Source organism: Malaclemys terrapin, chromosome 2 (assembly GCF_027887155.1).
Source record: "Malaclemys terrapin pileata isolate rMalTer1 chromosome 2, rMalTer1.hap1, whole genome shotgun sequence".
NCBI lineage: Eukaryota > Metazoa > Chordata > Testudines > Emydidae > Malaclemys > Malaclemys terrapin.
Window position 1 is genome coordinate 158,590,966 of NC_071506.1, and position 23,812 is coordinate 158,614,777.

At 40.7% G+C, this 23,812-nt stretch overlaps 1 protein-coding gene across 3 annotated transcripts in view; it reads right to left on the minus strand.

Moving 5' to 3' along the window:
• Positions 1-23,812, minus strand: part of MARCHF6 (membrane associated ring-CH-type finger 6) — a 117,108-nt gene that overhangs the window by 84,439 nt on the left and 8,857 nt on the right. For 2 of the 3 annotated variants that reach the window (XM_054018071.1, XM_054018069.1), the window contains exons 2-5: positions 18,992-19,091; positions 17,927-18,000; positions 2,916-3,059; positions 1,522-1,594 (exon numbers count right to left, since the gene is read on the minus strand). In XM_054018071.1, coding sequence (XP_053874046.1) covers positions 1,522-1,594; positions 2,916-3,059; positions 17,927-18,000; positions 18,992-19,091 — 391 coding nt within the window. The remainder of the gene's footprint in view (positions 1-1,521; positions 1,595-2,915; positions 3,060-17,926; positions 18,001-18,991; positions 19,092-23,812) is intronic. The other variant, XM_054018070.1, reaches the window with a different exon arrangement.

A 23,812-nucleotide genomic window follows, 5' to 3' on the forward strand; every position in this document is an offset into this window, starting at 1 on the left:
ACTAATAAAAGGGGAAAACAGGTACACAACGAACAGGCATATTGTAGACTGCTTGGCTGAGAAGGAACTGTGGGCAGTTCACCGACGCAGCCCTATATAGCCTTGGTACAGAGCATGAGGATGTGTAGGGCACATATACCAGGAGAAGAAACACTGCTATCAAAAGTGAAAGGGGTGCCCATAAAGTGGAGCATCCACAGGGACACCACTTGAAGAAGAACTAGTTATTCCAGGGAGACACTTCTGTAAGAGATTTGACTCACTACAGGATAAAGCCGGAGGAGAAACACAAGGAAAATAGTCCTCAAGAACAACATGAAAAAACAGAAGATACTCGCAAATTAAATTTCTGTAAGAAACAATTTACCATATATACTCGTTCATTAGCCCGTTTGTTTATAAGCCGACCCCCCAAGATGGTTAGGTAAAAATAGCAAAGACTGTATGACCCTTTCATAAGCCGACCCTATATTTCAGGGGTTGGCAAACTTTGGCTCCTGGCCATCAGGGTAAGCCGATGATAGGTCAGGATGTTTTGTTTACCTAGAGCGTCTGCAGGCATGGAGCCCCTCAACTCCCTGTGGCCACGGTTCGCTGTTCCCAGCTAATGGAAGCTGCGGGAAATGGCGCTACTTCCCGCAGCTCCCATTGGCTGAGAACGGCGAACCGCAGCCACAGGGAGCCGAGGGGCTCCATGCCTGCAGGTGCTCCAGGTAAACAAAATGGCAATGTATTAGATCAGGGGTAGGCAACCCGCGGCACGCAAGCTGATTTTCAGTGGCACTCACATTGCCCGGGTCCTGGCCACCGGTCCGGAGAGCTCTGCATTTTAATTTAATTTTAAATGAAGAATCTTAAACATTTTAAAAACCTTATTTACTTTACATACAACAATAGTTTAGTTATATATTATAGACTTATAGAAAGAGACCTTCTAAAAACGTTAAAATTTATTACTGGCAGGTGAAACCTTAAATTAGAGTGAATAAATGAAGACTCGGCACACCATTCCTGAAAGGTTGCCGACCCCTGTATTAGATATTCAATTCAATGATTCCATAGAGTTTAAAATCACCAAATTTTGGTGTAGACCCATTTATAATCCAACCCCCGCTCTTTGATGTGTCACTTTTTTACCAAAAATATTCAGCTTATGAACGAGTATATACGGTAGTTTAATTTAGAAATGTTCATTTCAGATTTGATTCAGTACAAGTTCTGCTTGACAGCTTCAATTTGCCTTTCAATCTCCATGAACGCCCAAGGAATTAGAATCAGCTATTGCACAAACAAATGTTAATTAGAATGATTACAGAATGAAGTCAATAATGTTAAAATATTAGATGGTGGCAGAAAAAGTAATTTTCCAAGTATTTAATGAAGAGGGAGTGTTAGGGAAGGAATCAGTAGAGCAAGTTGCAAAGATAATGAAAAAGAATTGGGAATTGAGAGTACCAAAAGCCACAACTTTAATAGGCATCTGGTTAAAAAGTCACAGATATCAGGCTGGTTAGTACTTACGTTGACAGCATATCTAACGGCAGTGTCAATAGTGAGCTCACGGAGCCAGTAAACAAGCACTTGTAGATACGGCCTGTATAAAAGAAACAAAGTGCTGTAAATACCCTCAGTTATGAGGGAATAACTCTCTAAAGTGACCATTACTAGTTTATTCCAGATTGCTCTTAGCCCTAGTAACAAAGGGGTGGGAACCAATACAGATGTGCAAAAAGATTTCATTCAGACATAAGTCACAACAGGTATTACTATATAGTTGTTATTCACATATTATTCCCAGCACTGGCGTGGATGGGGGCAGGAGCCCTGCAAAGGCAGGGGTGCCGCTAGCGGGGAGCAGCCGTGCCCCCCACCCCTCCTGCCCAGGCTGTGGCCTGGCGCCCCCCCGGGGGGCTCCTGCAGGCTGCAGCAGATGCATGAGGGCAGAGGCCCCCATGCACCCCCCAGCTCTCCCCCTCACCATGCTCGGGCTCTGTGGCTCCCAGGCATGTGATCCGCTACCGGGACGCGGGGCCCTGAGCCTGCTCCGGGAGGGGCAGCGGCGGCTCACACTGCCGGGAGCCGCAGAGCCCAAGCGCAGCGAGGGAGAAGCCGGGGGCAAACAGGGGTCTCTGCCCACATGCGTCTGCTGCATGAGCCCCCAGAATGCGGCTCCTCCCTGCCGAGCTGCTGCAGCAGCCCAAGCCCGGCAAAGCCAGTGAGTGGACTCGGGGCGGGGGCCGCCGGGGTGGGGTAGGAAGGGGAGGGGAGGGATTGCAGGGGGGCTGTGCACCCTCCAGGGGAGTTCAGGGGGCGTGGAGGGGAGAACCTGGTCTGGGGAGCAGCCCCTAGGCACGGCTGGCCCCTGGGGTCTATAAAGGCTCGTTGGGATTTGCCCCTCAATGAATCGATGTTATTGGGTGGGGGGAAGGGCCAAGGTGGAAATTTCGCCTAGGGCACAAAGTATCTTTGCACCAGCCCTGCATGCACCTATCTTAATTCCAGGGGTGTTTTGTTAAACATTTGTTTTATTTAGATTATAAAATATGTAGTTTCAGGTTTGTTTTGGGAGGGACCTTTGGGTTGAGACTAGGGCTGTTGACAGTATGTTAAATATTTTTAGTGCTCTCCTTTTGAAATGCTGTCCTGTATTCTCATGCTTCATTAACATTCCCTTAAAATGGTCTCTGTTTTCCTACCTATTAGCTGTTGTTTGCACTATGCTATTGGTTTATGAATCGGATAGTTTCTTAGATAAAGTAATTAAAATACTGCAAAATATAAACATCTGAAATAAAATGCGTGGTCAAGTCACAAAGTTGATAACACATGAGAAGTATTAAAGCTGATGGCTATTTGCAAGCTTGTTATAAGAACATCATTATGAAAGTATTTCAATGCAAAAACTTAATACTTACATGCTGTAAGAGGTACAACTCCCAACCATGCAAAGGCCACAAGCGTATAGTGAAACCAGTATCGTATTGCTGTGCCAATACTTGTAACCAGTCCAGCAAAAATGTCTTGGACTGGAAGCCGTGAAGGCATATCTGGGGAATAAACTAAGGAGAGGAAAAGAAAAACACTTTTATAAAACAGTTTTTGTATGTGCTTGCAATAAAAGCATAATATAGCCCCGCAGGCAATAGCATAATTTTTAAATTATATTTAAGAAAAATGTACAGCAACAACAAACAAATAGCCACAAAGCCAAGAATAAGTGAACATTTACTCTGTTTTCACACTTTATACATCCACTACAGGCCATCTCAGGCAAGTGACAATGAAACCTTTAAACCACAAGTTCTCCTTAATTCATGTATTTAACTTTATAGAACAACTATTTTACAGACACTTCAGAGTTTGAGAAGTTTTTGTTTTGGGGCATTAACACCGTCATCTCTACCAGTAAATCCAGGTTACCTCAGAACAAGCCCAACACCATAGGCCTTGAAAGGAGAGAAAAAACTAACCAAAAGTTTAAAATTCTGTAACACAGTATCACCCAAATATATAGAACTCCCCTCCTTTATCACAAGAGACTTCCCTACTCAACCTAGCCCCCTGAGAGAAAGCTAACTAAGCAACAGATCATGCAGAAAAGTCAACAAACTCAGGCCCCGCCAAGAAAGGGAGAAGAAAATTCCAAATTCAAGGGTCCTCCAGAGAGAATACCCAACATCTAAAATGTACACATCTAGGAACTGTTTCCAGATGATATCAGCTGTTGGATAAAAGCACAAGGAGAAAAGCAGTCACTAAAAAATATTGATCTAAAACCATAAGAGACTAACTCAAAACAGTTCTCACAACAAAACTCCAAAGGTTTACACCATAGCTATTCCAATCCAATATTTTTTCCTTCTTTTAAAATGTCATTTAATGGTTATGTCATTCAGCTGTCTGGGAAGTTTCAAAAACTTTGGTCTAATTTTTCAATAACTTTTCCATACTATATAATTTTTAAGTTCTAACCACTTCATCTGGCTCCTGCATACCTTACAGCTAGCCAAAAGTCAGGCTCTGACTTACTAATATGATTTTTTTGTATGTTCTTACATGCAACTGCTCAATAGGAAGAGTTATTTTAAAAAAAAATCTAGTCCAACTAAACATTTTATTATATATGAACATTTATAAAAGTGAACACATTGAAGTCCAGGTTTCATTATACAGTGCAATCATATACTCCCTACATTAAACTTCTTGGACACTCAGAGCCACAAAACACAACCTATCAACAGCAATAAGGAAATAAAACTTTTATTTTATTAACAAGAAATGTATTTCAAAAATTAAGCAAGACACTGAATATTCCATTTGCTGTATAATATGAGCATCTACAAGACTTAACTCTAGAAAGTACAACCGCCTGGGATGCAAATATTTTGGTCAAAATTCTGAGCCCTATCTTTTGTGGACTTCTCTTTTGCTCCCACGATAATTTGCAGACCCAAGAAATCAGGTAAGAGATCACACCCACAAATCAGGTATTTGGTCACACAAGGCACATTAACGATGAGTGCAGAGGCTGGCTTCCACAAGTCTGGCCTTTAAACTGATATTCCCCATTTGCTAGCTTTATTCTAAAAACTGCAGCATATTGCTTGTAATAAAATTAAAACTGCTTTACCAAAGAGGCAACTGTTTACCTTCTCCTTGCCCATATGTGAATTAGGACAGGTTTTTAATTTAAGAATCAGGAGTTTAAAATGCAATTTTACAGTTTATTTTCAACTTGTGTGACTTTTGAAATAACGATTTACAAGCCAGTGTTTACCAATTTAAAAGACAACTTGACAGTATAAATAGGAAGATGGGCAAGTTAATTATCAGAACTTCCTCCAAAGGCTAAATATTTTACAGAGAATACCCAATATACATCTTACTTTAACAATACTTAAAATGTCCATTCTAGTTTTAAAACTATGTTATTAAATAAACAGAAGGTTAAATGGGGGGCGGGGGGAGAAGGTTTTCCCATTCAGCATCCTTTGCATCAACTAAACATGTAAGAAACAGTTGATATCAAAATGGGATGTGTCATTGCTTAGTTCTAAAACCAGGAAAGAATAAACCAAAGATTATTGTCATTTAAAAGAATCTACAAATAGGTTTAAGAAAAATCCATCCATTTTAGATTTATATGCATAATGTCCAAGATAGCAGAGTTAAGAGGGACATTCCACACATAATTCAACTATATAGATGACATCACAAACTGATTTATGAAGATCAGGTAAGTGACTAAAGCTACTGCACCATTTTATAAAGTTTTTTTTTTTTTAAATGTCTATTTTGTACCCCACAGGGTCAGTCATCTCTACTGACCTTATACTATCATGGCACCCTTCTGCAGAGTGAAGCCATTCTCTAATGGTAAATCTCCCCAACACATACCCCTTTCACAAGTGCCTAATTTTTGGGCTTGTCTGTAACTATTATAGTACATTTTACAGACTATTCCTCCAAACTATTAACAACCAGTTTAGTTTGCTCAAGTGTACACAGGGTGGATACAAATCGGTTATTTTAAATTTAAATCGGAATTTTTTTATTTTAGAGACACAAGTTGGGAGTTTTTTTATTTTGTTATTTAAATTACAATACATTTCTTTTTAAAAATAAACCTGTTTAAAATGAAATCTGAATTTAATACAAAAATATGTTAAAGGGTACATTTTTTATAATAATCTCTTAAAACATTTAAATAAAAAATAAATTTATTGAATCAATAAGCCTGTATCAAAAACTTTGAGTTAAAGGCTGTTTTTTTATATAAAGAAAAATCAGGGGGAAAAACATCTAACTTTTGAGGTCAAGCTTCATAAATATGGCACAATAGTGGCAAATAAGGAATATATTATTCACCCTTTTCTAACATACTAAAATATACAATTAATAAGAAACTGAAAATAATGAGCTATATAACTTCTTAAATAAATGTATATATATACACATCTTTTTGCTGTACACTATCAAATCTATTGTAAAGGCTCTGTTTAGTTGTAAATCAACATTTTAATGGTTATATAAACGAATGAGAATGCACCTTTCTTCAGAAAATTATCTGAAGTACAAATGGAGAAGTTGATTAAAATAATTTAAATCAAGGCTTTCCACTTGATTTAAATTACTTTTATTTAAATCAATCCATTCTGCCCACACAACTTACAGCTGTTGTTTTATCTTCTCATTACCTAAATCCACCATTTACAACACATACCTCCTCCTCTTCTGACCTCCACATAAAATGTAGCCTTTAATACTGATCATATGGAATGGTTAAAAATGTGCTGATGTGTTGTAACAATTGCAATTAGAGACTGTATGTTTTGTGTGGAAGTAATGGGAGTAGGCATGTGTGTCTTGGGTAATTAATTTGAGTGAGCTGAAGAAATGTGAAGAAGGTGGCCTTTCAATTGCTGTTTTGGTGGTATGACGACTTCAGGACACTTAGCTAATTTTAACAAACTTTATTTGGAGAAAATTTCCAAGTTTTTAAGAAGTCTTCAACAACTTTGGTAGGGATGGAAATAGCTATCAAAGTTAATGTCTCAATCAAATTTGATAGCTACTTCTAAAAAACCTAGTGCATAGCCTGATTTGCTGCCCTCAAACTCCTTGTGCTCTCTGTTCAAGCCCCACTCCCCATCCTTCTTACCATTCCCCCTGGCTCCTCAAGGTGCTGCAGCATAACAAGTCAAGAAATCCAGGAGGGGATGATACAATATGTGGGGAGGAGACCAGGACCATACAGAGGGTAGCCCGGAGAGTCTGCACAAAGACATCATCAGCACTTCATGGCTCCCAGCCATATAAAAACAATAGTGTTTTGGGTAGCCCCTCAATAGAAAGTGCCTGGCATAAAGGTTACACCGGGTTGCCTCTACCCCAGCCACAGATCCTTACCCATGGCAAGCCTAGACAGAAGTAGGTGTAGGGATGTGTTGTAAGTGGTGGATTTGGGTGGGCTCAGGTAATGAGAACACATCCCTGTTAATTTCCCCCCATCATCCCCTGGCACCCCAGAGCCCATGTCTTTCTGAGACACTCTCTCTTCCTCCTAATATCTCCTCATATCCAATCTGCCTCTCTTGCTTCCAATGGCCTCTGAGAGGATTATCAACTGGTGAATTAGGAAGGTGAAATGGAAGCATCAGTATACAACCCAAAAAACCCTTATGGTTTAGCTCAGCTTTCTTCCTTAAATAAAACTAATTCTAGATGGACTGGTGGCCAAAAGTAAAAAAAAAGGTCCTCTTAAAAAAAACTTAATCCTCTTTGCCAAATTGAAAAAGTGGTTGGCTAGGAGAGAGTCCCCAACATCCATTCCCCTCCAGACAAAAATGCAATTAGTCACTGAAGTTCTATTTTCCGGCATTATCTGGATGGTTTGCACAGTAAATTAGTTATCACTTCTGAGGTAAGGAGTGGTTTGCAGTCAAGTGTAAAAATAATCTAGCAGCTTTCATGTTCAAAGTTAGGGTCAAAGGATGTAAGGATTTTGTATCAATCGTCCAGTATTCATTCGTTTTTCATTGTTGCTAAAACATCTCCACTAAACCATCAAAAATGCAAGAAACTGACATGAATTCAACAAAGCTATTACCTCTTGGCAATATGGACACAGCATGCCAATGACAACCAAATCTAAATCAGAAGTTATCAACTGGACCACTACAGGTTAAGCCAGTTTTAACATTTCCTCTTTCCCCTAATAAGCTCACTTCATGACACTATTGCCATGCAATTCAGGTCTACAGTTACAACTTTAAAAAAAGACATGCAAAGTGACTTGGCAAACTACTGAAAGACAGTGGCGGAGTACTGCACACCAGTTTGGAGTCGATAGTCACACACCAAACTAGTGGATACACAGTTGCATGCCGCCATGCGCATCATCTCTGGTACCCTGCGTCCGACTCCATTCCCATGGCTTCCAGTTCTGAGCAATATTGCTCCTCTTCATATCAGACGAGAGGTTGCCACTGGCAAGTTACTGGAGAAACTATGCACCAACTCAAGCCTGCCGCAATGATCTTTTTTAAACCACCAGCTGCTTCCCGTCGCCCCCATTGGCCTGGAGCAGTGAACTGCAGCCAGTGGGAGCCGCGATCGGCCGGACCTGCGGACGTGGCAGGTAAACAAACCGGCCCGGCTTGCCAGGGTGCTTAACCTGGCGAGCCGCATGCCAAAGGTTGCCAATCCTTAGACTTTGCCTCATCCCCCTCTCTACTTAAGTAGTGAAACAATTATGATCCAATGCAAATTATGCACTGAGCACACAATTTTTCCCCTGGGGAGAAGATGAGACAAGGAATAAACCATATATGATAGCATTAATCATGCCAGTTAACTGGAAAGTTCCCAGATACTACAATGATATGGTCAGTACAAGATCATATTCAGAGTACATGATCACCTGCTGTTCTGTTACATCTCGATAAAAAACTAGGCAATAATTGCACATTATTACCAAAATTGAATAGTTTCAGATTTAACTTTTACAAGTTTAAAATACAGCAGACCTGACCTAACTTGCAAGTATACATGTCTGAAAAGCTTTTTTTAAAAATGAGTATATACACCATGCTAAGTGTCCCAATTTGCAAAAAGTAGTTCAGAAGAGTCTGTAAGTGCCCTAAATCATGTAACTGTTTATTACTTGACCCCTAGTAAATTGCTAAAAAATGCTGTTTAATAGCAGATCCAGGATCCTATCCCACCTTATGACAACCGCTGCAGAAACAATCAGAATCTTCTTTCAATGCAAGTAAACAGAGCTCTCTCATCATGGCTCTTTTTGTAAAATAATATGACAATGGTGGAATAAAATAATATAGTGCAATGTTCTGTTTCAATGGTCATTGAATTTGTTCTGACTGCTTGAGAATAACTAGGTAAATGAGCCAATCCATTCACATTTTTAACTGTCACTTCAATAAACCAGGACAGTGAACATACGCATGAACGGTGATAAACAGCAGGAAGGGAATGAGTGAGAAAGGACAAGGATTACAACAATATGAGCACTACTCAGGTTAACGTACAAAGACATCTTGATTTTTTTAATTCACACAAGGCAAGAGCACATTTCAGAACATGTTATTTAACTTACAAGTTAGTCTTTTGGGGATTGAAGAGCTGATACCCCACTACTGGTTTCCTTCCATTTAACAGCCCAGTATTAATTCAGATGGCAATGCCAAACCCACCATTAATCAGCATTGCAGACTGTGTTGGATGGGAAGGTGAGCAACTTATTTTGCTTTATATAAAACTGTGTCCATCCAAAGACCAGACAAGCCTATTTCTACCACCCTCGGTATCATGCATTTTTTCATACTTATATTTTTAATAGGGCTGTCAATTAATCACAGTTAACTCACGCAATTAACTAAAAAAAATTAATCGTGATTCAAAAAATTAATCACAATTGCAGTTTTAATCACACTATCAAACAATAATAGAATACCAATTGAAATGTATTAAATATTTTTGGATGTTTTTCTACATTTTCAAATATATTGATTTTTATTACAATAGAATACAAAGGGCACAGTGCTCTCTTTATATTATTTTAATTACAAATATTTGCACTGTAAAATGATAAACAAAAGAAATAGTATTTTTCAATTCACCTCATTCAACTACTGTAGAGCAATCTCTTTATCCTGAAAGTGCAACTTACAAATGTACATTTTTTGTTACATAACGGCACTCTAAAACAAAACAATGTAAAACTTTAGATCCTACAACTCCACTCGGTCCTACTTTTTGTTCAGCCAATTGCTCAGGCAAACAAGTTTGTTTACATTTATGGGAGATAATGCTGCCTGCTTCTTACTTACGTCACCTGAAAGTGAGAACAAGCGTTCACATGGCACTTTTGTAGCCGGCATTGCAAGGTATTTACATGCCAGATATGCTAAACATTTGTATGCCCCTTCATGCTTCAGCCACCATTCCAGAGGACATGCTTCCATGCTGATGATGCTCATTAAAAAAATAATGCGTTAAATTTGTGACTGAACTCTGGTTTCTCCTGCTTTGTTTTACCTGCATTCTGCCATATATTTCACGTTATAACAGTCTTGGATGATAACCCAGCACGTTGTTCATTTTAAGAATGCTCTCACTGCAGATTTGACAAAATACAAAGAAGGTACCAATGTCAGATTTCTAAAGATAGCTACAGCACTCGACCCAAGGTTTAAGAATCTGAAGTGCCATCCAAAATCTGAGAGGGACGGGGTGTGGAGCATGCTTTCAGAAGTCTTAAAAGAGCAACACTCTGATATGAAAACTACAGAACCCGAACCACCAAAAAAGAAAATCAACCTTCTCTTGGTGGCATCTGACTCAGATGATGAAAAAGAACATGCGTCTGCTTTGGATCGTTATCAAGCAGAACCCATCATCAGCATGGAAGCATGTCCTCTGGAATGGTGGTCGAAGCATGAAGGGGCATACGAATGTTTAGCCTATCTGGCACATAAATATGTTGCAACACCGGCTACAACAGTGCCATGGGAATGCCTGTTCTCACTTTCCGGTGACATTGTAAACAAGAAGCGGGCAGCACTATCTCCCATGAATGTTAACAAACTTGTTTGTCTGAGTGACTGACTGACCAAGAAGTAGGACTGAGTAGACTTGTAAGCTCTAAAGTTTTACATTGTTTGATTTTTGAGCGCAGTTTTTCTTGTACATAATCCTACAAATGAAAGTTGAGCTTACATGATAAAGAGATTGCACTACAGTACTTGTATTAGGTGAATTGAAATACTATTTCTTTTGTTTTTTTACGTGCAAATAAATATTTAAAAATAAATATAAAGTGAGCACTGTACACTTTGTAGTCTGTGTTTTAATTAAAATATATTTGAAAATGTAGAAAATATCCACAAATATTTAAATAAATGGTATTCTATTACTGTTTAACAGAGCAATTAATTGCAATTAGTTGTTTTAAACACACGATTAATCATGATTTTTTTTTAAATTAACACTCGACAGCCCTAGTTTTTAATGCTCTTATTTCACATCCTACAGGATGTCAGGTAGGAATACTGATAGATTTTTAAAATTATACAATAGTGGGAAATAAACTTATCTATCTCAGTAGGCAAGCTCCAGTACTAATGATTGTTTGGTGTGATGTTAGAGTGCCTGCTAGGGTATCACATGGAGGCAAGTGGGGGACTGTGGAACAGTTGCTCTTTAGAAACCCAGAGAAGAAAGAATAGTTAGTTAAAAGTGAACTGAAATGCTTTTTACAGAAATAATGAAAAAATGGATTCCAAATTATTTTTACAGTTATTGTTCAGTCAACACGTAGACTGACTAACCACAACTAAGAGCAAATTTTTAAAAATGGATGTCTAGAATTACACTAGGCTTCTGGATTTGTTTTCAAACATCTAATAAAGTGACCTGATTTTCAAGTTTTGGCCAATTACTTTAATATACAATTGCTGAAATCAACTCCTGCACTTTCCTGCCAAGACCTGAGGGTTCTGTTCCTATCCCACTTACAATTAATAATTTCATTCACACCTAAAGGAGTGTAAAAAACACAGTTTCCTGCACAGTTTAGGTGTTAACTGCGGTCACCAGATGTTATAGAAGAGAGATCCCCAAGGACTGAAACTTAAGCCCTGACAGGTAAAAAGTATTTCCATTCCCCTTAATACATACTTATGTACATATTTTTAGGTCTAGATGTATGTTTTGCAATTGATTTGGGATCGCTTCCCCTTTTTACTCTACTTTTAAGGGAACTAAATTGTTAATACATAGAAACTGTGGTTCTTCGAGATGTGTGGTGCACAATTAGATTCCATTTCAGATGTGTTTGTCCAGTGCACTCAAGCCAGACACTTTTGTCAGCAGTACCCATCAGGGGAGTTCATGAATTTTATGTGCTCTCAGTGCCTCCAATGAAGGGCATAAAGGACAGGGCCACCCTCCCCTCCCCTGTTTTCTCTATTTCCTTCATACCAGAATCCTAGTTGATATCAGACTCAGAGTAGCAGGGATGGAGGGTGGGTCATGGAATACATATGTACATGGTACATCTTGAAGAACCAGTTATTGTAGAGGTAAGTAATCATTTATTCAAGTGGTTGTATACATAAATATTCCAAGTTAGGCGATTCTCAAACAGGGCTGTCCATTGGTGGTGCAAATTCAGCTAGTGCATGCAAAGAACTCTGGCAAGCTCAGTCATGTGTGCAGGATATCACGTGTCCCAGCAGCTTGAGACAGAAACTTGCTGTTGTTCTCGAGGGAGACCATAGACTGGTGCATAGGGTTAAAATGGACTGGAACATTCCCAGAGGTAGATATGTGATTGCACATGTTGAGCCAAGAATGGCCTCAATAAACTCAATTCTCTAAAACAGACACATTGTCAATTTGTCCATGTTTATTTTCCAGACTCAACCAAGTAGTGCCTGGATCTGATGGATGCCATCTGTGACTTTTTGCCTGTAGTGACAACAGATTTGTCAATTGTCCAGATACGGGAATACCTGGATACCCTTAGGTAAGCCACTGCCATAAGCTTTATAAAAGCTTCTGGGGGTTGAGGAGAGGCTGAACAGAAGTACTGTATATGGCTAGGATATATCCTGTGGCTGGGGTGGATAGACACACGAAAACAGGCATCCTGTAGATCAAGAGCAGCACACCAGTCGTTCAAATCGAGAGAAGGAATACTGCCTGAACACCATTGTTTTGATAAAGGTGTTCAGGACTCTTAGGTTTAGGACAGGCCTTAGAATTTTTCTTTTTAGGGATGAGAAAATAATAGGAATAAGAAACACTTCTCCTATGCTTTGGAAAAATCTGCTCTATAACTCCAAGATCGAGAAGAGATTGTACAATCTCACGAGAAGGGACCCTGAACAGGGAGTGGAAAGGTGAATGAATGGGGGACTGAAAGGGAATGGTTAATCCCAAATTCCACAATGTCTAGAACCCAATAATCTGAGGTTATGGCATTCCAGACCCCGTGGAAGTGGTACAACTAATTCCCAAGGGAGGGACAGGTTGGGAAGATCTGGTACAACGTGAATTCTGCTCCTGAGTAAGCAGTTAAACCTGCTGCTTTGAGGTTTGCAAATGCTGATGAGAGGTCAAGTGTGGCAGAAGCCTAGGAAATTTATGTCTTTGCCTAGCTGGATCACATTGTCTAGGTGGAAAAGAGACTGGTTGATAAGGCTGGGCCTATAATGCCTCCCTTTGGGAGCAAGCATGTGAATTCTAATTGATCTCTAGGCCTTATCTGTTTTGTCCCTAAAGTGATTGCACCTTTCAAAGGGAAGCCCCTCAATTGTTTGTACTTCCTTAGGGAAACCGGAAGCATGAAGCTATGAGGACCTTCACCTCACAATGGCCATTGTCACAGATTGTGAGGCTGTGTCTGTCATGTCAAGACCACCAGAAGTGATGTTCCGGCTATGAGCTGGCCCTTGGTTATTACAGCCTGAACTCCAGCTGAGATCACTGGGCATTTTGTCCGTAAATACTGAAAGGGAGTCCCAATTAATAAACTTATATTTGGAGAGATCCGCTTGGTAATTTGTGATTCTCATCTGTAAGCTCACTGTGGAGTAGCTTTTTCTGCCTTGCTAGTCAAGCTTTTTAAGTTCCTTGTCCCTAGGGTTAGACTTCTGTTGTCCTGGCCTGGACCTCTCATTTACAGCCACCACTACAAACGATCCTTGCATGGAGTAAGAATTGTTTGAAACCCAGTGTTGGAACTTGATAATGTTGATCAGCTTTTTTACATGTGGGTAGTAAGGAGGCTGTGGTCAAGGCCTGACGTAGATGGGCTAAAAGGGTGTACCAGAATTCAAGCTACCCTTTTCCCCCCACTGAGGTATAAGCCTCCACTCTAGGCTTCAGAGCCCAAACTTCAACATGAGCTGCAACTTCAAATCACTGTCTACACAGCTGTTTTTCAAGTGCTAGCTGAGCTCCACTAGACCAAGTCTGTTGACGTGGGCTGGAAGGCTTGCTCCCACGGGCTGTGTAGGTATACCCTTACGGGGTTTAAGTGATGGCCCTGGAGACTGTGACTGGTGCCTCCATTCTGGTCGACTCCTAGTGCTTTCACCCTCTTTCAGAGGAAGAGGTATTCAGCACCAGAGTGTCTACCAAATATAGAGTGGCTGCCAGAACACTCCTTATTGAAAGATAGTCAGGGACACTTGGTACCGGAGGCCAGGAGCATGGATTCTTCCACGAGATACATTCTCAGCCAGTTCTCTCTAGATTTCTTTGCTCTTATGGAGAAGGAGCTACATAGATGAACCTCTCTGGAATGCGGCCTTCTAAACAAAACAGGAACCATTGTACATCCATCATTTAGCAGCATGACAGCCTGAGAGAACAGATGTTATTTAAAACCTGGGGATTTTCTGACTGACAACTTCAGCAGCAGCAGTAGTACAGGAGTACCACCCAAGGAAATAGAAAAGAGACTTCTCTCAAAAACTCAGAAAGAAAAGAAAACATGATTTTAAAAAAGCCTGTCACTAACTACTATGTAAACTAAGCTAACTATATACAAGAGTGCTAATAAGTACTGAATGACAGTGAGCTGCAGATGGTGAGAAGAAACTGAGAAGGGTCAGGGTGGCCCCATCCTTTATGCGCTCAGCTAGAAGCATCCCAGTGGGTACTGCTGCCCAATCATCTCTGACCCGAATGCACTGGATGCACACACACCCTAACTGGAATACATATGTGCACAAGCATTCAAACTTTCTCTTCACCTTTCATAACTGTGTTTAAATGCCTCCTGCCTTCTTTAGAGGTAAGTGCTGTATTGCTCATACTTAAAATATATCTGCAAAACAATGGAAGTAAGTTATTAACAGAGCCCCATGTAAAATTCAATTAGTTGGCCTTTTGATTGCTGCAAAATTATGGATTTCTCTTAGAATGCCACACAGTTGTGCCCCAGAATCAAGGTGGATTTTCTGTTGCAACTAAATATAGCCTTTAGCAAAAAGCAGCACCAAATTTAGTGTAACCAGAGGATACACTATATTTATAATCACATTTATTTGCGCAACTATAAAATTTAACTTCTTTATTCAGATTCCTAATTTTTATTATACTAGAAAATGATGAATGATGCATTTCTTATTAACCAGATGAGTAATGATTTAGTTGTGATTTGTGTCAAGGTCTGTTCGGATGGACATTCAAATTCAATTAAAATACACAAAAACAGCATTTTAATTTTTTTTATCAAATAAAACTACATTAAAAATGCTGGATACACAAGAAAAAAGTTAGTCAAAGTTTATCAAAACTTTTTTTGCATTTAAAAATAACTGATTTATTAAATAAAGGAAATATCTGTAGTAACTGATTGTTTCTGGTCACCATGTTCTACAAGTTTTTAGCACTAGCACATCTCATCTTCTTATACCCAGTGTTTATTCAGAGATTGCAAAACAAGCATCCCTACTTTTTTAACTCCCAAATGTTTTCTCAACTAGCTATTGAACTGAACTAGCTGAAGAAAATGAAATGAAGAAAATATTCTCTCTGCACATACAGAAGAGTCTACTGCTATCATAAGCTGGTCCCATTTCAATAAATTGCTTAGATTAGTGACTTCCACCAGCTCAGTAGTCTGACTTTTCTTAAAACTTGACAGCAAACATGTACTTTATTTTATTTTTTTGTATTTAACTTCAATTATTTTAATAAATTATAATAAGTTAAGGCCTTAGCATAGGTTGTCCTAATGTCAAATAAATTTATTAAAAAAACCAAAACTATTTAAATAAACACTGATTTTTTAAAAATAATTTTTATCCACCTCATTTTTTAAGGTTTAAGAGGAAACCCTTGCAAGCTAGAAGTATAACCAAGAAGCGGGTATAACCAATGCAGTAACATATGTCAGAGTCTACCAACCAGTCTGAAACAGTAACTCTGAAAGATGCTTAATGCTCCACTCATCTGTTTGGTGTTAACCCCAAACTGTCAACATTAGCTATTTATTTTCTGATCATGTTAGTAGTAGCATCAGTCTAATATGCTTTTATGTTATTATGGTTGCTATGACAGATTTTGGGGTTGGTTACAAGGTGACAGCTAGTTGGTATGAAGGGCTCCTGGAACGGAGAATAAAATACTCCTCCCCTAGTGAGTTGGGGATAGAGGCAACTGAATCCAGAGGGTGAGGGGGGAAAAAAAAAAAAAAAAAAAAAAGATGTCCTCCAGCAGCAAGAGCCAAACTGCCTCCTGGATAACAAAAAACACCCAACTATTCAAACCGCCAGCTTCCCTCCCCATCCCAGACAGTTCCTAGGATGCAGGGACTCGTTAGTTTAAAAAAAAAAAAAACAAGTCTCTTTACGCAGCACATTTAAAACTTAGAATTTGGGAGGAGCATCTCAGGAATGGAGATTGTTTGCAAGTCTGAAGTGTTTGTAACTGAACAAAATGTTCAACCTTTGGCACGCAGCCTGTCAGGGAAATCCACCGGCGGGCCGATTTACCTGCAGTGTCTGCAGGTTCAGCCAATCGCAGCTCCCGCTGGCTGTGGTTCGCCGTTCCCGGCCAATGGGGGCTGCGGGAAGTGGCAGCAAGCACATCCCTTGGCCCGTGCCGCTTGCCACAGCCCCCATTGGCCTGGAATGGGGAACCGCAGCCAGTGGGAGCTGTGATGGGCCGAACCTGCGGATGCTGCAGGTAAACAAACTGTCCCAGCCAGCCAGCGGATTTCCCTGACGGGCCGTGTGCCAAAAGCTGCCGATCCCTGTTATAGTTCTTTCAAAAGTTTAACACTGAACATTGACTTAATACAGCTTCGAAACTTTAGTACACAGAAGTTTTTTCTTTTTAGTAGTTTACAGTTAACACAGTACTGTACTGTAATTTACTCTTTTTTTGGTCTCTGCTGCTGCCTGATCGTGTACTTCTGGTTCCAAATGAGGTGTGTGGCTGGCTGGTCAATTTGTAACTCTGGTGTTAGTAACTCTGAGGTTCTACTGTAAACTGAATCAAAATAAATAATATAAGGAATATTGTACTGATTGGACAGGCAATGAGGGGGCAATGGGGAATGATTGAGGCCTAATATGCCACATAGGTCAGGGGCCTTACTTATCTGACACTTTGCCCAATGTTAGTTTTCTTGTTACCCAGTAGAACAGAACATGCATCCCATCAGAAACTGCATAGAGATAAGATCAGCTCTTGAGTCTAAGGTTTTTAAAAATTAACTCAACTGCTTAGATTCAACTAACGAAAATTGAAGTTAACACGACAATTATCTGTGGTAGCTACTCAACTTTGACTGAGGTAGCGATAGAATGGATGGAGAACATTAGGGTACATGAATCAACTCACGTTGTTAGTGTCAACTGTGTTGCTAGGAAGAAGTTAGTAAGATACTAAGTCAATTCTGCTAAGTAATGTTCTTATAGATAGATACTTCAAAAGCAATTGAAAAACGTTTGTCAACTATAGATTACAGGTTTGATTCACCTCATTTTAGCAGTCTAAAACTTCCAGATTCCTCAGAACTTTACTCCTGCTTCACACACTAACTGAAAATGAACTGTATGTATTAATTCATTTAAACTCAGCTCACAGTCCATGAACTGGAACTGAGGGCATCAACAAAAAGATACTGAATATTCTTTCTTGGAAACTAGGTGGATGAAAAAAATCAGTATTATTTGCTACAAAGAAAAAACTTTTAAAAGCCTATATTGTGATCTACTCAAAAGAGCTGCGGGTCAAACAAGAATAAGAGACATAGGCCAAAACTATCAATACAGATACACTTAGAAATTTAAAAAAAGCCAATCACTACTATAAATATCACAAATAAGAAAATAAGGAAACAAAGGTGTTGAAAAAGCTAGAAAAGGTGTTATATACTTACTTGGTGTGAAAGCAAATCTGTGCTTACATAATTCACAGTATTCTTTTCTGCTGTGTTTCAGCCACTGAACTAAGCTGCAATAAAGAGAAACACGAACATGGAGCTAAAATGTGTCTACACTTAAAAATTTAAGACATCCAAGCAATTGATTTCCTGCCACTTATGAAAAGTTCAAGTCTAAAAAAATTACAGTTGAAAAGCCAATAATTGGATTTATTAATTTATCAAATATATTAAGTCTGTTAAATCAATACAGATAGATTGGACCACTATGAAAATAAAATTGGTATGCAAAAATGGAAAAGGAGGGTGGGCTACCACTGGTAACTGAGACTCTTCAAAGAGACTGTTTGTACTACTGATGATGTGCCCTCCTTGGGTGTGCATTAACTCAAATCTTATAGACACTACTATCCGAAAGGCTAACACACACAGGGCACGTGCACCTCTATTAATGTGGACCTGTAATTTTTTTTCTCCCTCCCTCTCTCCTCTCTGAGGACTGTTTGTACAAAGTACACCTGCATATCTACGGTTGAAATAGTAAGTGATTGTGTAATTAACCACTATCATAATCCATTCACACTGGGGGGCAGCTTTAACTTTGGCATTTTCATACTTAACTGTGCAATCATAATATTGCATTAATATCGGATTTTTAAAAGTTTAAATATAATATTTACCCTTGGGCATTAGACCTTTACACTCTAATTCATATCTATAAAGGTGCAGAAAGATATACTAATAATTTAGTAAGTTTAGTCAGCTATCTTCCTGATGCACACAGTTTATAAAAGACTACCAGTCAAATACTACTGTATTCGTAAGCAGGAATGACTGTTACAACATGTAGGTTGCACATACTTTGGTTTTCACATGCTCTTTATGCTATATAGACAGAAAACGGACAATGCAAGCTAACCTGTAAGAACCATCCAAAAGTTTACATTTAAATATAATTTTTCCACAAACTAACTTTTCTGTTTACAAAGTAGTTATTCTGAAGACCTAACAAGTATCCCTTTTAGAAAACATTTGTGTTCTGTTTAAAAAATTAAAACTTACCATTCTTGATGAATAAATTTAATACTGCCAGTACACACGCACGGATGATAGAGGGGTTTCTCAGGTGTTCCTTCAGACCGACACACCCTACATATGTCTGCTGGCCAAAACAAGAAACTTATCATTTTGCTTAAAGTTTCTCACACATTTAATATCAAAATAAATTAAGAATAAAAAATAATGGAAAATATAGCATTATGGTCAAGGATCATGCCACAGAGCAAAATAAAACCAGACCGATTTAAAATGAAATAAACTGAAAAATACACAAGACATATTTTGAACTTAATTGGAGAAATAAAGAGTCTATGATCTCCAGAAGAGCAGAACAGAATTCTGCTTCTGCTTCCTGAACACCCTGCCACCGTAAAAAATTGATAAAAATCTCTACCACACAAAAAAAACAGAATGAAAGGTTCTGGAATTAACAAGTATATACAACCATACAACTGCTGAGGATGCATGCCTGAGCACACTGGATGTGAAGATATTTGTACTGCTAAAACAGCAACACATAGGGGTCATCTGAGGACATAAGCTGATGCTCCCAGACAGCTGCCTCTCAACTTGGCATTGGAAGCTGAGAATAGTTGTACAAGTTTTATGCTAAGTAAACAGAAGACAGGAAGGTCTGAGGTCTAACCAAGGATGTGTCATTTGGGATATTAGCCCTGACCCTAGTAAATTATTGTTCTCAGCACTTTAGAGGAACTAAAAAAACAAATATAAAAAAAACCCTCACTGCTTTAAAGTAACAAAAGCTGAAAGGTATACTTGATCAAGTGGACGCAAGTTCTACCTAATTAGAAGCAATATTGGTTTCAGGAGCTACAGAAGAGCAGAATAAATTCTGCCTCTTGTTCCATAACCCTATCACCTGCTTTCTCCTGAATTAACATAGCTGTGGGAGATTTTCTGAAGTGAAAAACATGTTATTTCTGTTTATAAGAGCAGACACAAAGCCTATCCCAACTCTAGATGCTCTTGACAATTAGCTAAACACAACCAATACAGATGGAACACTTAAGTAAATAAAATATTTAAGAGTTATTATCCTAGCCAAAAATCATCTGTATGAAAACATCAGCTCCATGCCTTGTGTTAAACATTTGTATCAAAGAGTCAAGAAAGTGCCACATCTTATGTTCATATCTTTTTGTGCTCAGCTGGAACTCAAACTGTTAATGTTTTACTTTCTCTAAAAATCAGAAACAATACATAGCTATTTTCATCCACAGACTGCAAAGTATGTACTGAACACCAGCCTCTGTGTATGAGGCTAAGATAGTCCATCCCAAGTTCAGTTTTCAGAGACTGGCCATAAAAACATAAGTAATTCAGGAGATAAGAGGAGGAAGAATAAATTGGTACATTTGATTCAGGTCTCTGGATCATTTACATGGACTACAAAGCTAAAATTCAGTAAGCCCAGAAACATTCTGAATGCAGCATCAGTAATATTACAGATTGATATGGTCAGCACTGAATTTGCCTCAGTTAGTTTTATTACCTCATAAGACATAGTGATAAGACCTTTTTATTAACCTATCACTATTAGCCAGGAGGATTATCACTATACACATGAAGTGTGGTTGACTCATCTGTGGACAGCAGGAATGGATCGTGTTGCTCTTAGGTACGTAAGTATATCTTTCTTATTCAGTGTTCTCAAAAGATGGTGTAGAACAATTGCTCCTCCTCCCTGTGGGCACTGCTGAGATGTTCTAGAGTAGGGGTGGGCAAACTTTTTGGCCCGAGAGCCACATCTGGGAATAGAAATTGTATGGCGGGCCATGAATACTCACAAAATTGGGGTTGGGGTACGGGCTCTGGTTGGGGGTGCGGGCTCCAAGGTGGGGCCAGAAATGAAGAGTTCAAGGTTGCAGGAGGGGGCTGGAAGGAGGGCTGTGGGAGTGTGGGCTCTGGGGTAGGGCTGGGGATGAGGGGTTTGGGGTGCAGGAGGGTGCTCCGGGCTGGGATCGAGGGGTTTGGAGGGTGGGAGGGGGATCAGAGCTGGGGCAGGGGGTTGGGAGAGGCTCAAGGGTGCAGTATAAGCCCAAGTCTGAGCCTAGGCTCAAGGCAAACCCCCCTTGTGTCCACACTGCAATTGTACTAACCTAGGGCTCAGACCCAGGGTCCCAGGACCCTGGAGGGTCTGAATCCGAGTCAAGCTAGGGCCAAGGGTCAGAGTCCTCCCGCTTTCCTATGTACATGCGGCCTTGGCTTGATTTGGGTTCCAGGTGTCCTCCAGATAGATCACACCCTTACTGGTGGCAGAGTAATAGCACAGCTAGCAGAAAGCATCATTACTGCCTGCCCAAGCATGGTCCCCATTCCTGCTCCTCCTGCAATGATGGCTCCAGCTTCTGCTCCTCCTTGCTGTTGTGCAGCACTTGCCTGGAGCAGGTGGTAAAGTTGCCAGGCCGGAGGTGACTCCTGGCTCTCGGGATATTGGGGGGTCATCCCTCCCCAGGCCAGGCTGAGCTGGGAGCTCCACAGCATAGAGTTGCCAACCCTCCACTACTGTCCTGGAATCTCCAGGAATTAAAGATGACTCTTTAAAGATTGTGTCATATGATGAATATGTCCAGGAATACATCAAACCAAAATTGGCAATCCTATCCACAGGGCAGTGCTTGGTCCCCGCTTCGCTCTCTGGCTCTTGCTTCCGGGCTCCCCGGCTCTTGCTTCCGGGCTCCCCTTGCCCTCACTGGGACTGCATGTGCAGGGGCACCTGGATGCATGCACTGTCAGGTCGGTGAGAGGGAGCCAGCCCCAAAACTTCCCTGCAGCCTTCAGTGGGGGCAGGGATAATGGCTTGACTGGAGGTGCTGGAGCACACTGCACCCAAGCCCTGGGTATGCACTTCACCACTCCGCAGCAAGGCTGGTGGGTGGGTAGGGGTGTGGGGGGGTGTTTTAATGGATGGGATCTTTGGGAGGAGAGCAATGATCCCCCAAGCTGGGTCACTTGGGCAGGGACACACACTCTGGTCAGAATGAAGCATGGAAGGAAGTAGCTACTTCTGCGGCCCTTGATGCGGGAGTGCCAAAAAATGAAAACCTTGATTATTAAGCAGACTAGTGGGTCACCCATGTTGGCTGCTTCTGGAGACTTGTTAGAAAAGTGGGAGTAAGAAGCACCATCAGTTGAACACTGGAGGCTGGTTCTGCCCCAGTGTTCAGCTGAGCCAGGGTTAGAAAACTTTAAATGGGGCAGTGACTCTGATGCAGTGTATATCCCACTAAGGGTTTTCCTCCTGAAGAGCAAGTGATCTGCAACTTGCACAAGCACACGACTAGAGAGTCTCCAGGGTTTTCAGTGGAAACCGATACGGTCAAGCCATTTCACAAACCCATTCACTTCACTCCCCCCGTCCCCCCACCATACATTTATTTTCCATCAAGACCACTCCCTCTCACAAGCACTGTTGCCCCTCCCCCCACAAAATGAGCCAGTTTCCCCTCCCACCCCCAAGCACATAATACCATTTATGTCAATGTCATTTGGTGGGAATAGTATCCAAGCCTGTCCATGAATGTAGTCAGTATAGTTTTCCCACAGTGTACCACATTCCTCAGGCTAGAGCAGTGGTTCTCAAACTTTTGTTTTGGTGACCCCTTTCACACAGCAAGCCTCTGAGTGCGACTTCCCTTATAAATTAAACCCACATTTTTTTATATTTAACACCATTATAAATGCTGGAGGTGAAGCAGGGTTTCATAGAATCATAGAATGTCAGGGATGGAAGGGACCTCAGGAGGTCATCTAGTCCAACCCCCTGCTCAAAGCAGGAACAATCCCCAGACAGATTTTTGCCCCAGATCGCTAAATGGCCCCCTCAAGGATTGAACTTACAACTCTGGGTTTAGCAGGCCAATGCTCAAACCACTGAGCTATTCCTCCCCCCCACATAACCTTGGGCTGGAGGCTGACAGTTCACAACCCCCCTACATAACCTTGTGACCCCAAGGGGTCACGACCCCCCATTTGAGAACCCCTGGGCTAGAGTGTCAACACTGGGGGGAGGGGGCAACTAGATATTCTGGGATATGGTTACTTTGACTCAGATCTGTGCACTGCAGTGTGGATGCCAGAGCCCTAGGTTTGAGCACAGTCAAAAAATTCTTAACGTAGAGTTAAAATGCAATGTAGACGCTTAAGCCCAGGGTTCCTTGACATGGGTCAGCTGACTTGAGTCCCTCTAGTCCAGGGGTTCTCAAATTTTTTTTTGCTGGAACCCTCTTTAACAATATTTCAGGCCATAACAATCCCTCCTGCCAAAAAAAAAAAAAAAGTGATAGCAAATTACTGTACACACTCCTAGGAGCATAGTCATGATACTGCCACCCTTACATCTGCACTGCTGCTGGTAGCGGTGCTGCCTTCAGAGCTGAGTAGCCAGAGAGCGGCAGCTGCTGTACCCCCTTCCCATTCCCTCCAGCAATATTTTTTGTTATCTCATGACCCCTGTACAATAGCCTTGCAACCCCTTTTTGGGTTGGGACTCCCACTTTGAGAAATGCTGCACTAACCCAAGACTTACATTGCTGTGTAGCCATAGCCTAAGGGCATGGCCACACTTGCAGATGTAGAGCACCACAGCCCTTGGAGATTGCAGCAGGGAAAGTGCTGCCATATGTTTACACTGTCAGCTGCAAGTGCAGTGGCATAGCCACATTAGCAACTCTTGCAATGCCACAGAGAGCAGTGCATTGTGGTAGCTCTCCCACTGTGCAAGTGGCTGCAGCGTGCTTTTCAAATGGCGGGGGGGGCGGGGGTGGAGTGTGACAGGGAGTGTGTTGTGTGTATGTGGGGGGA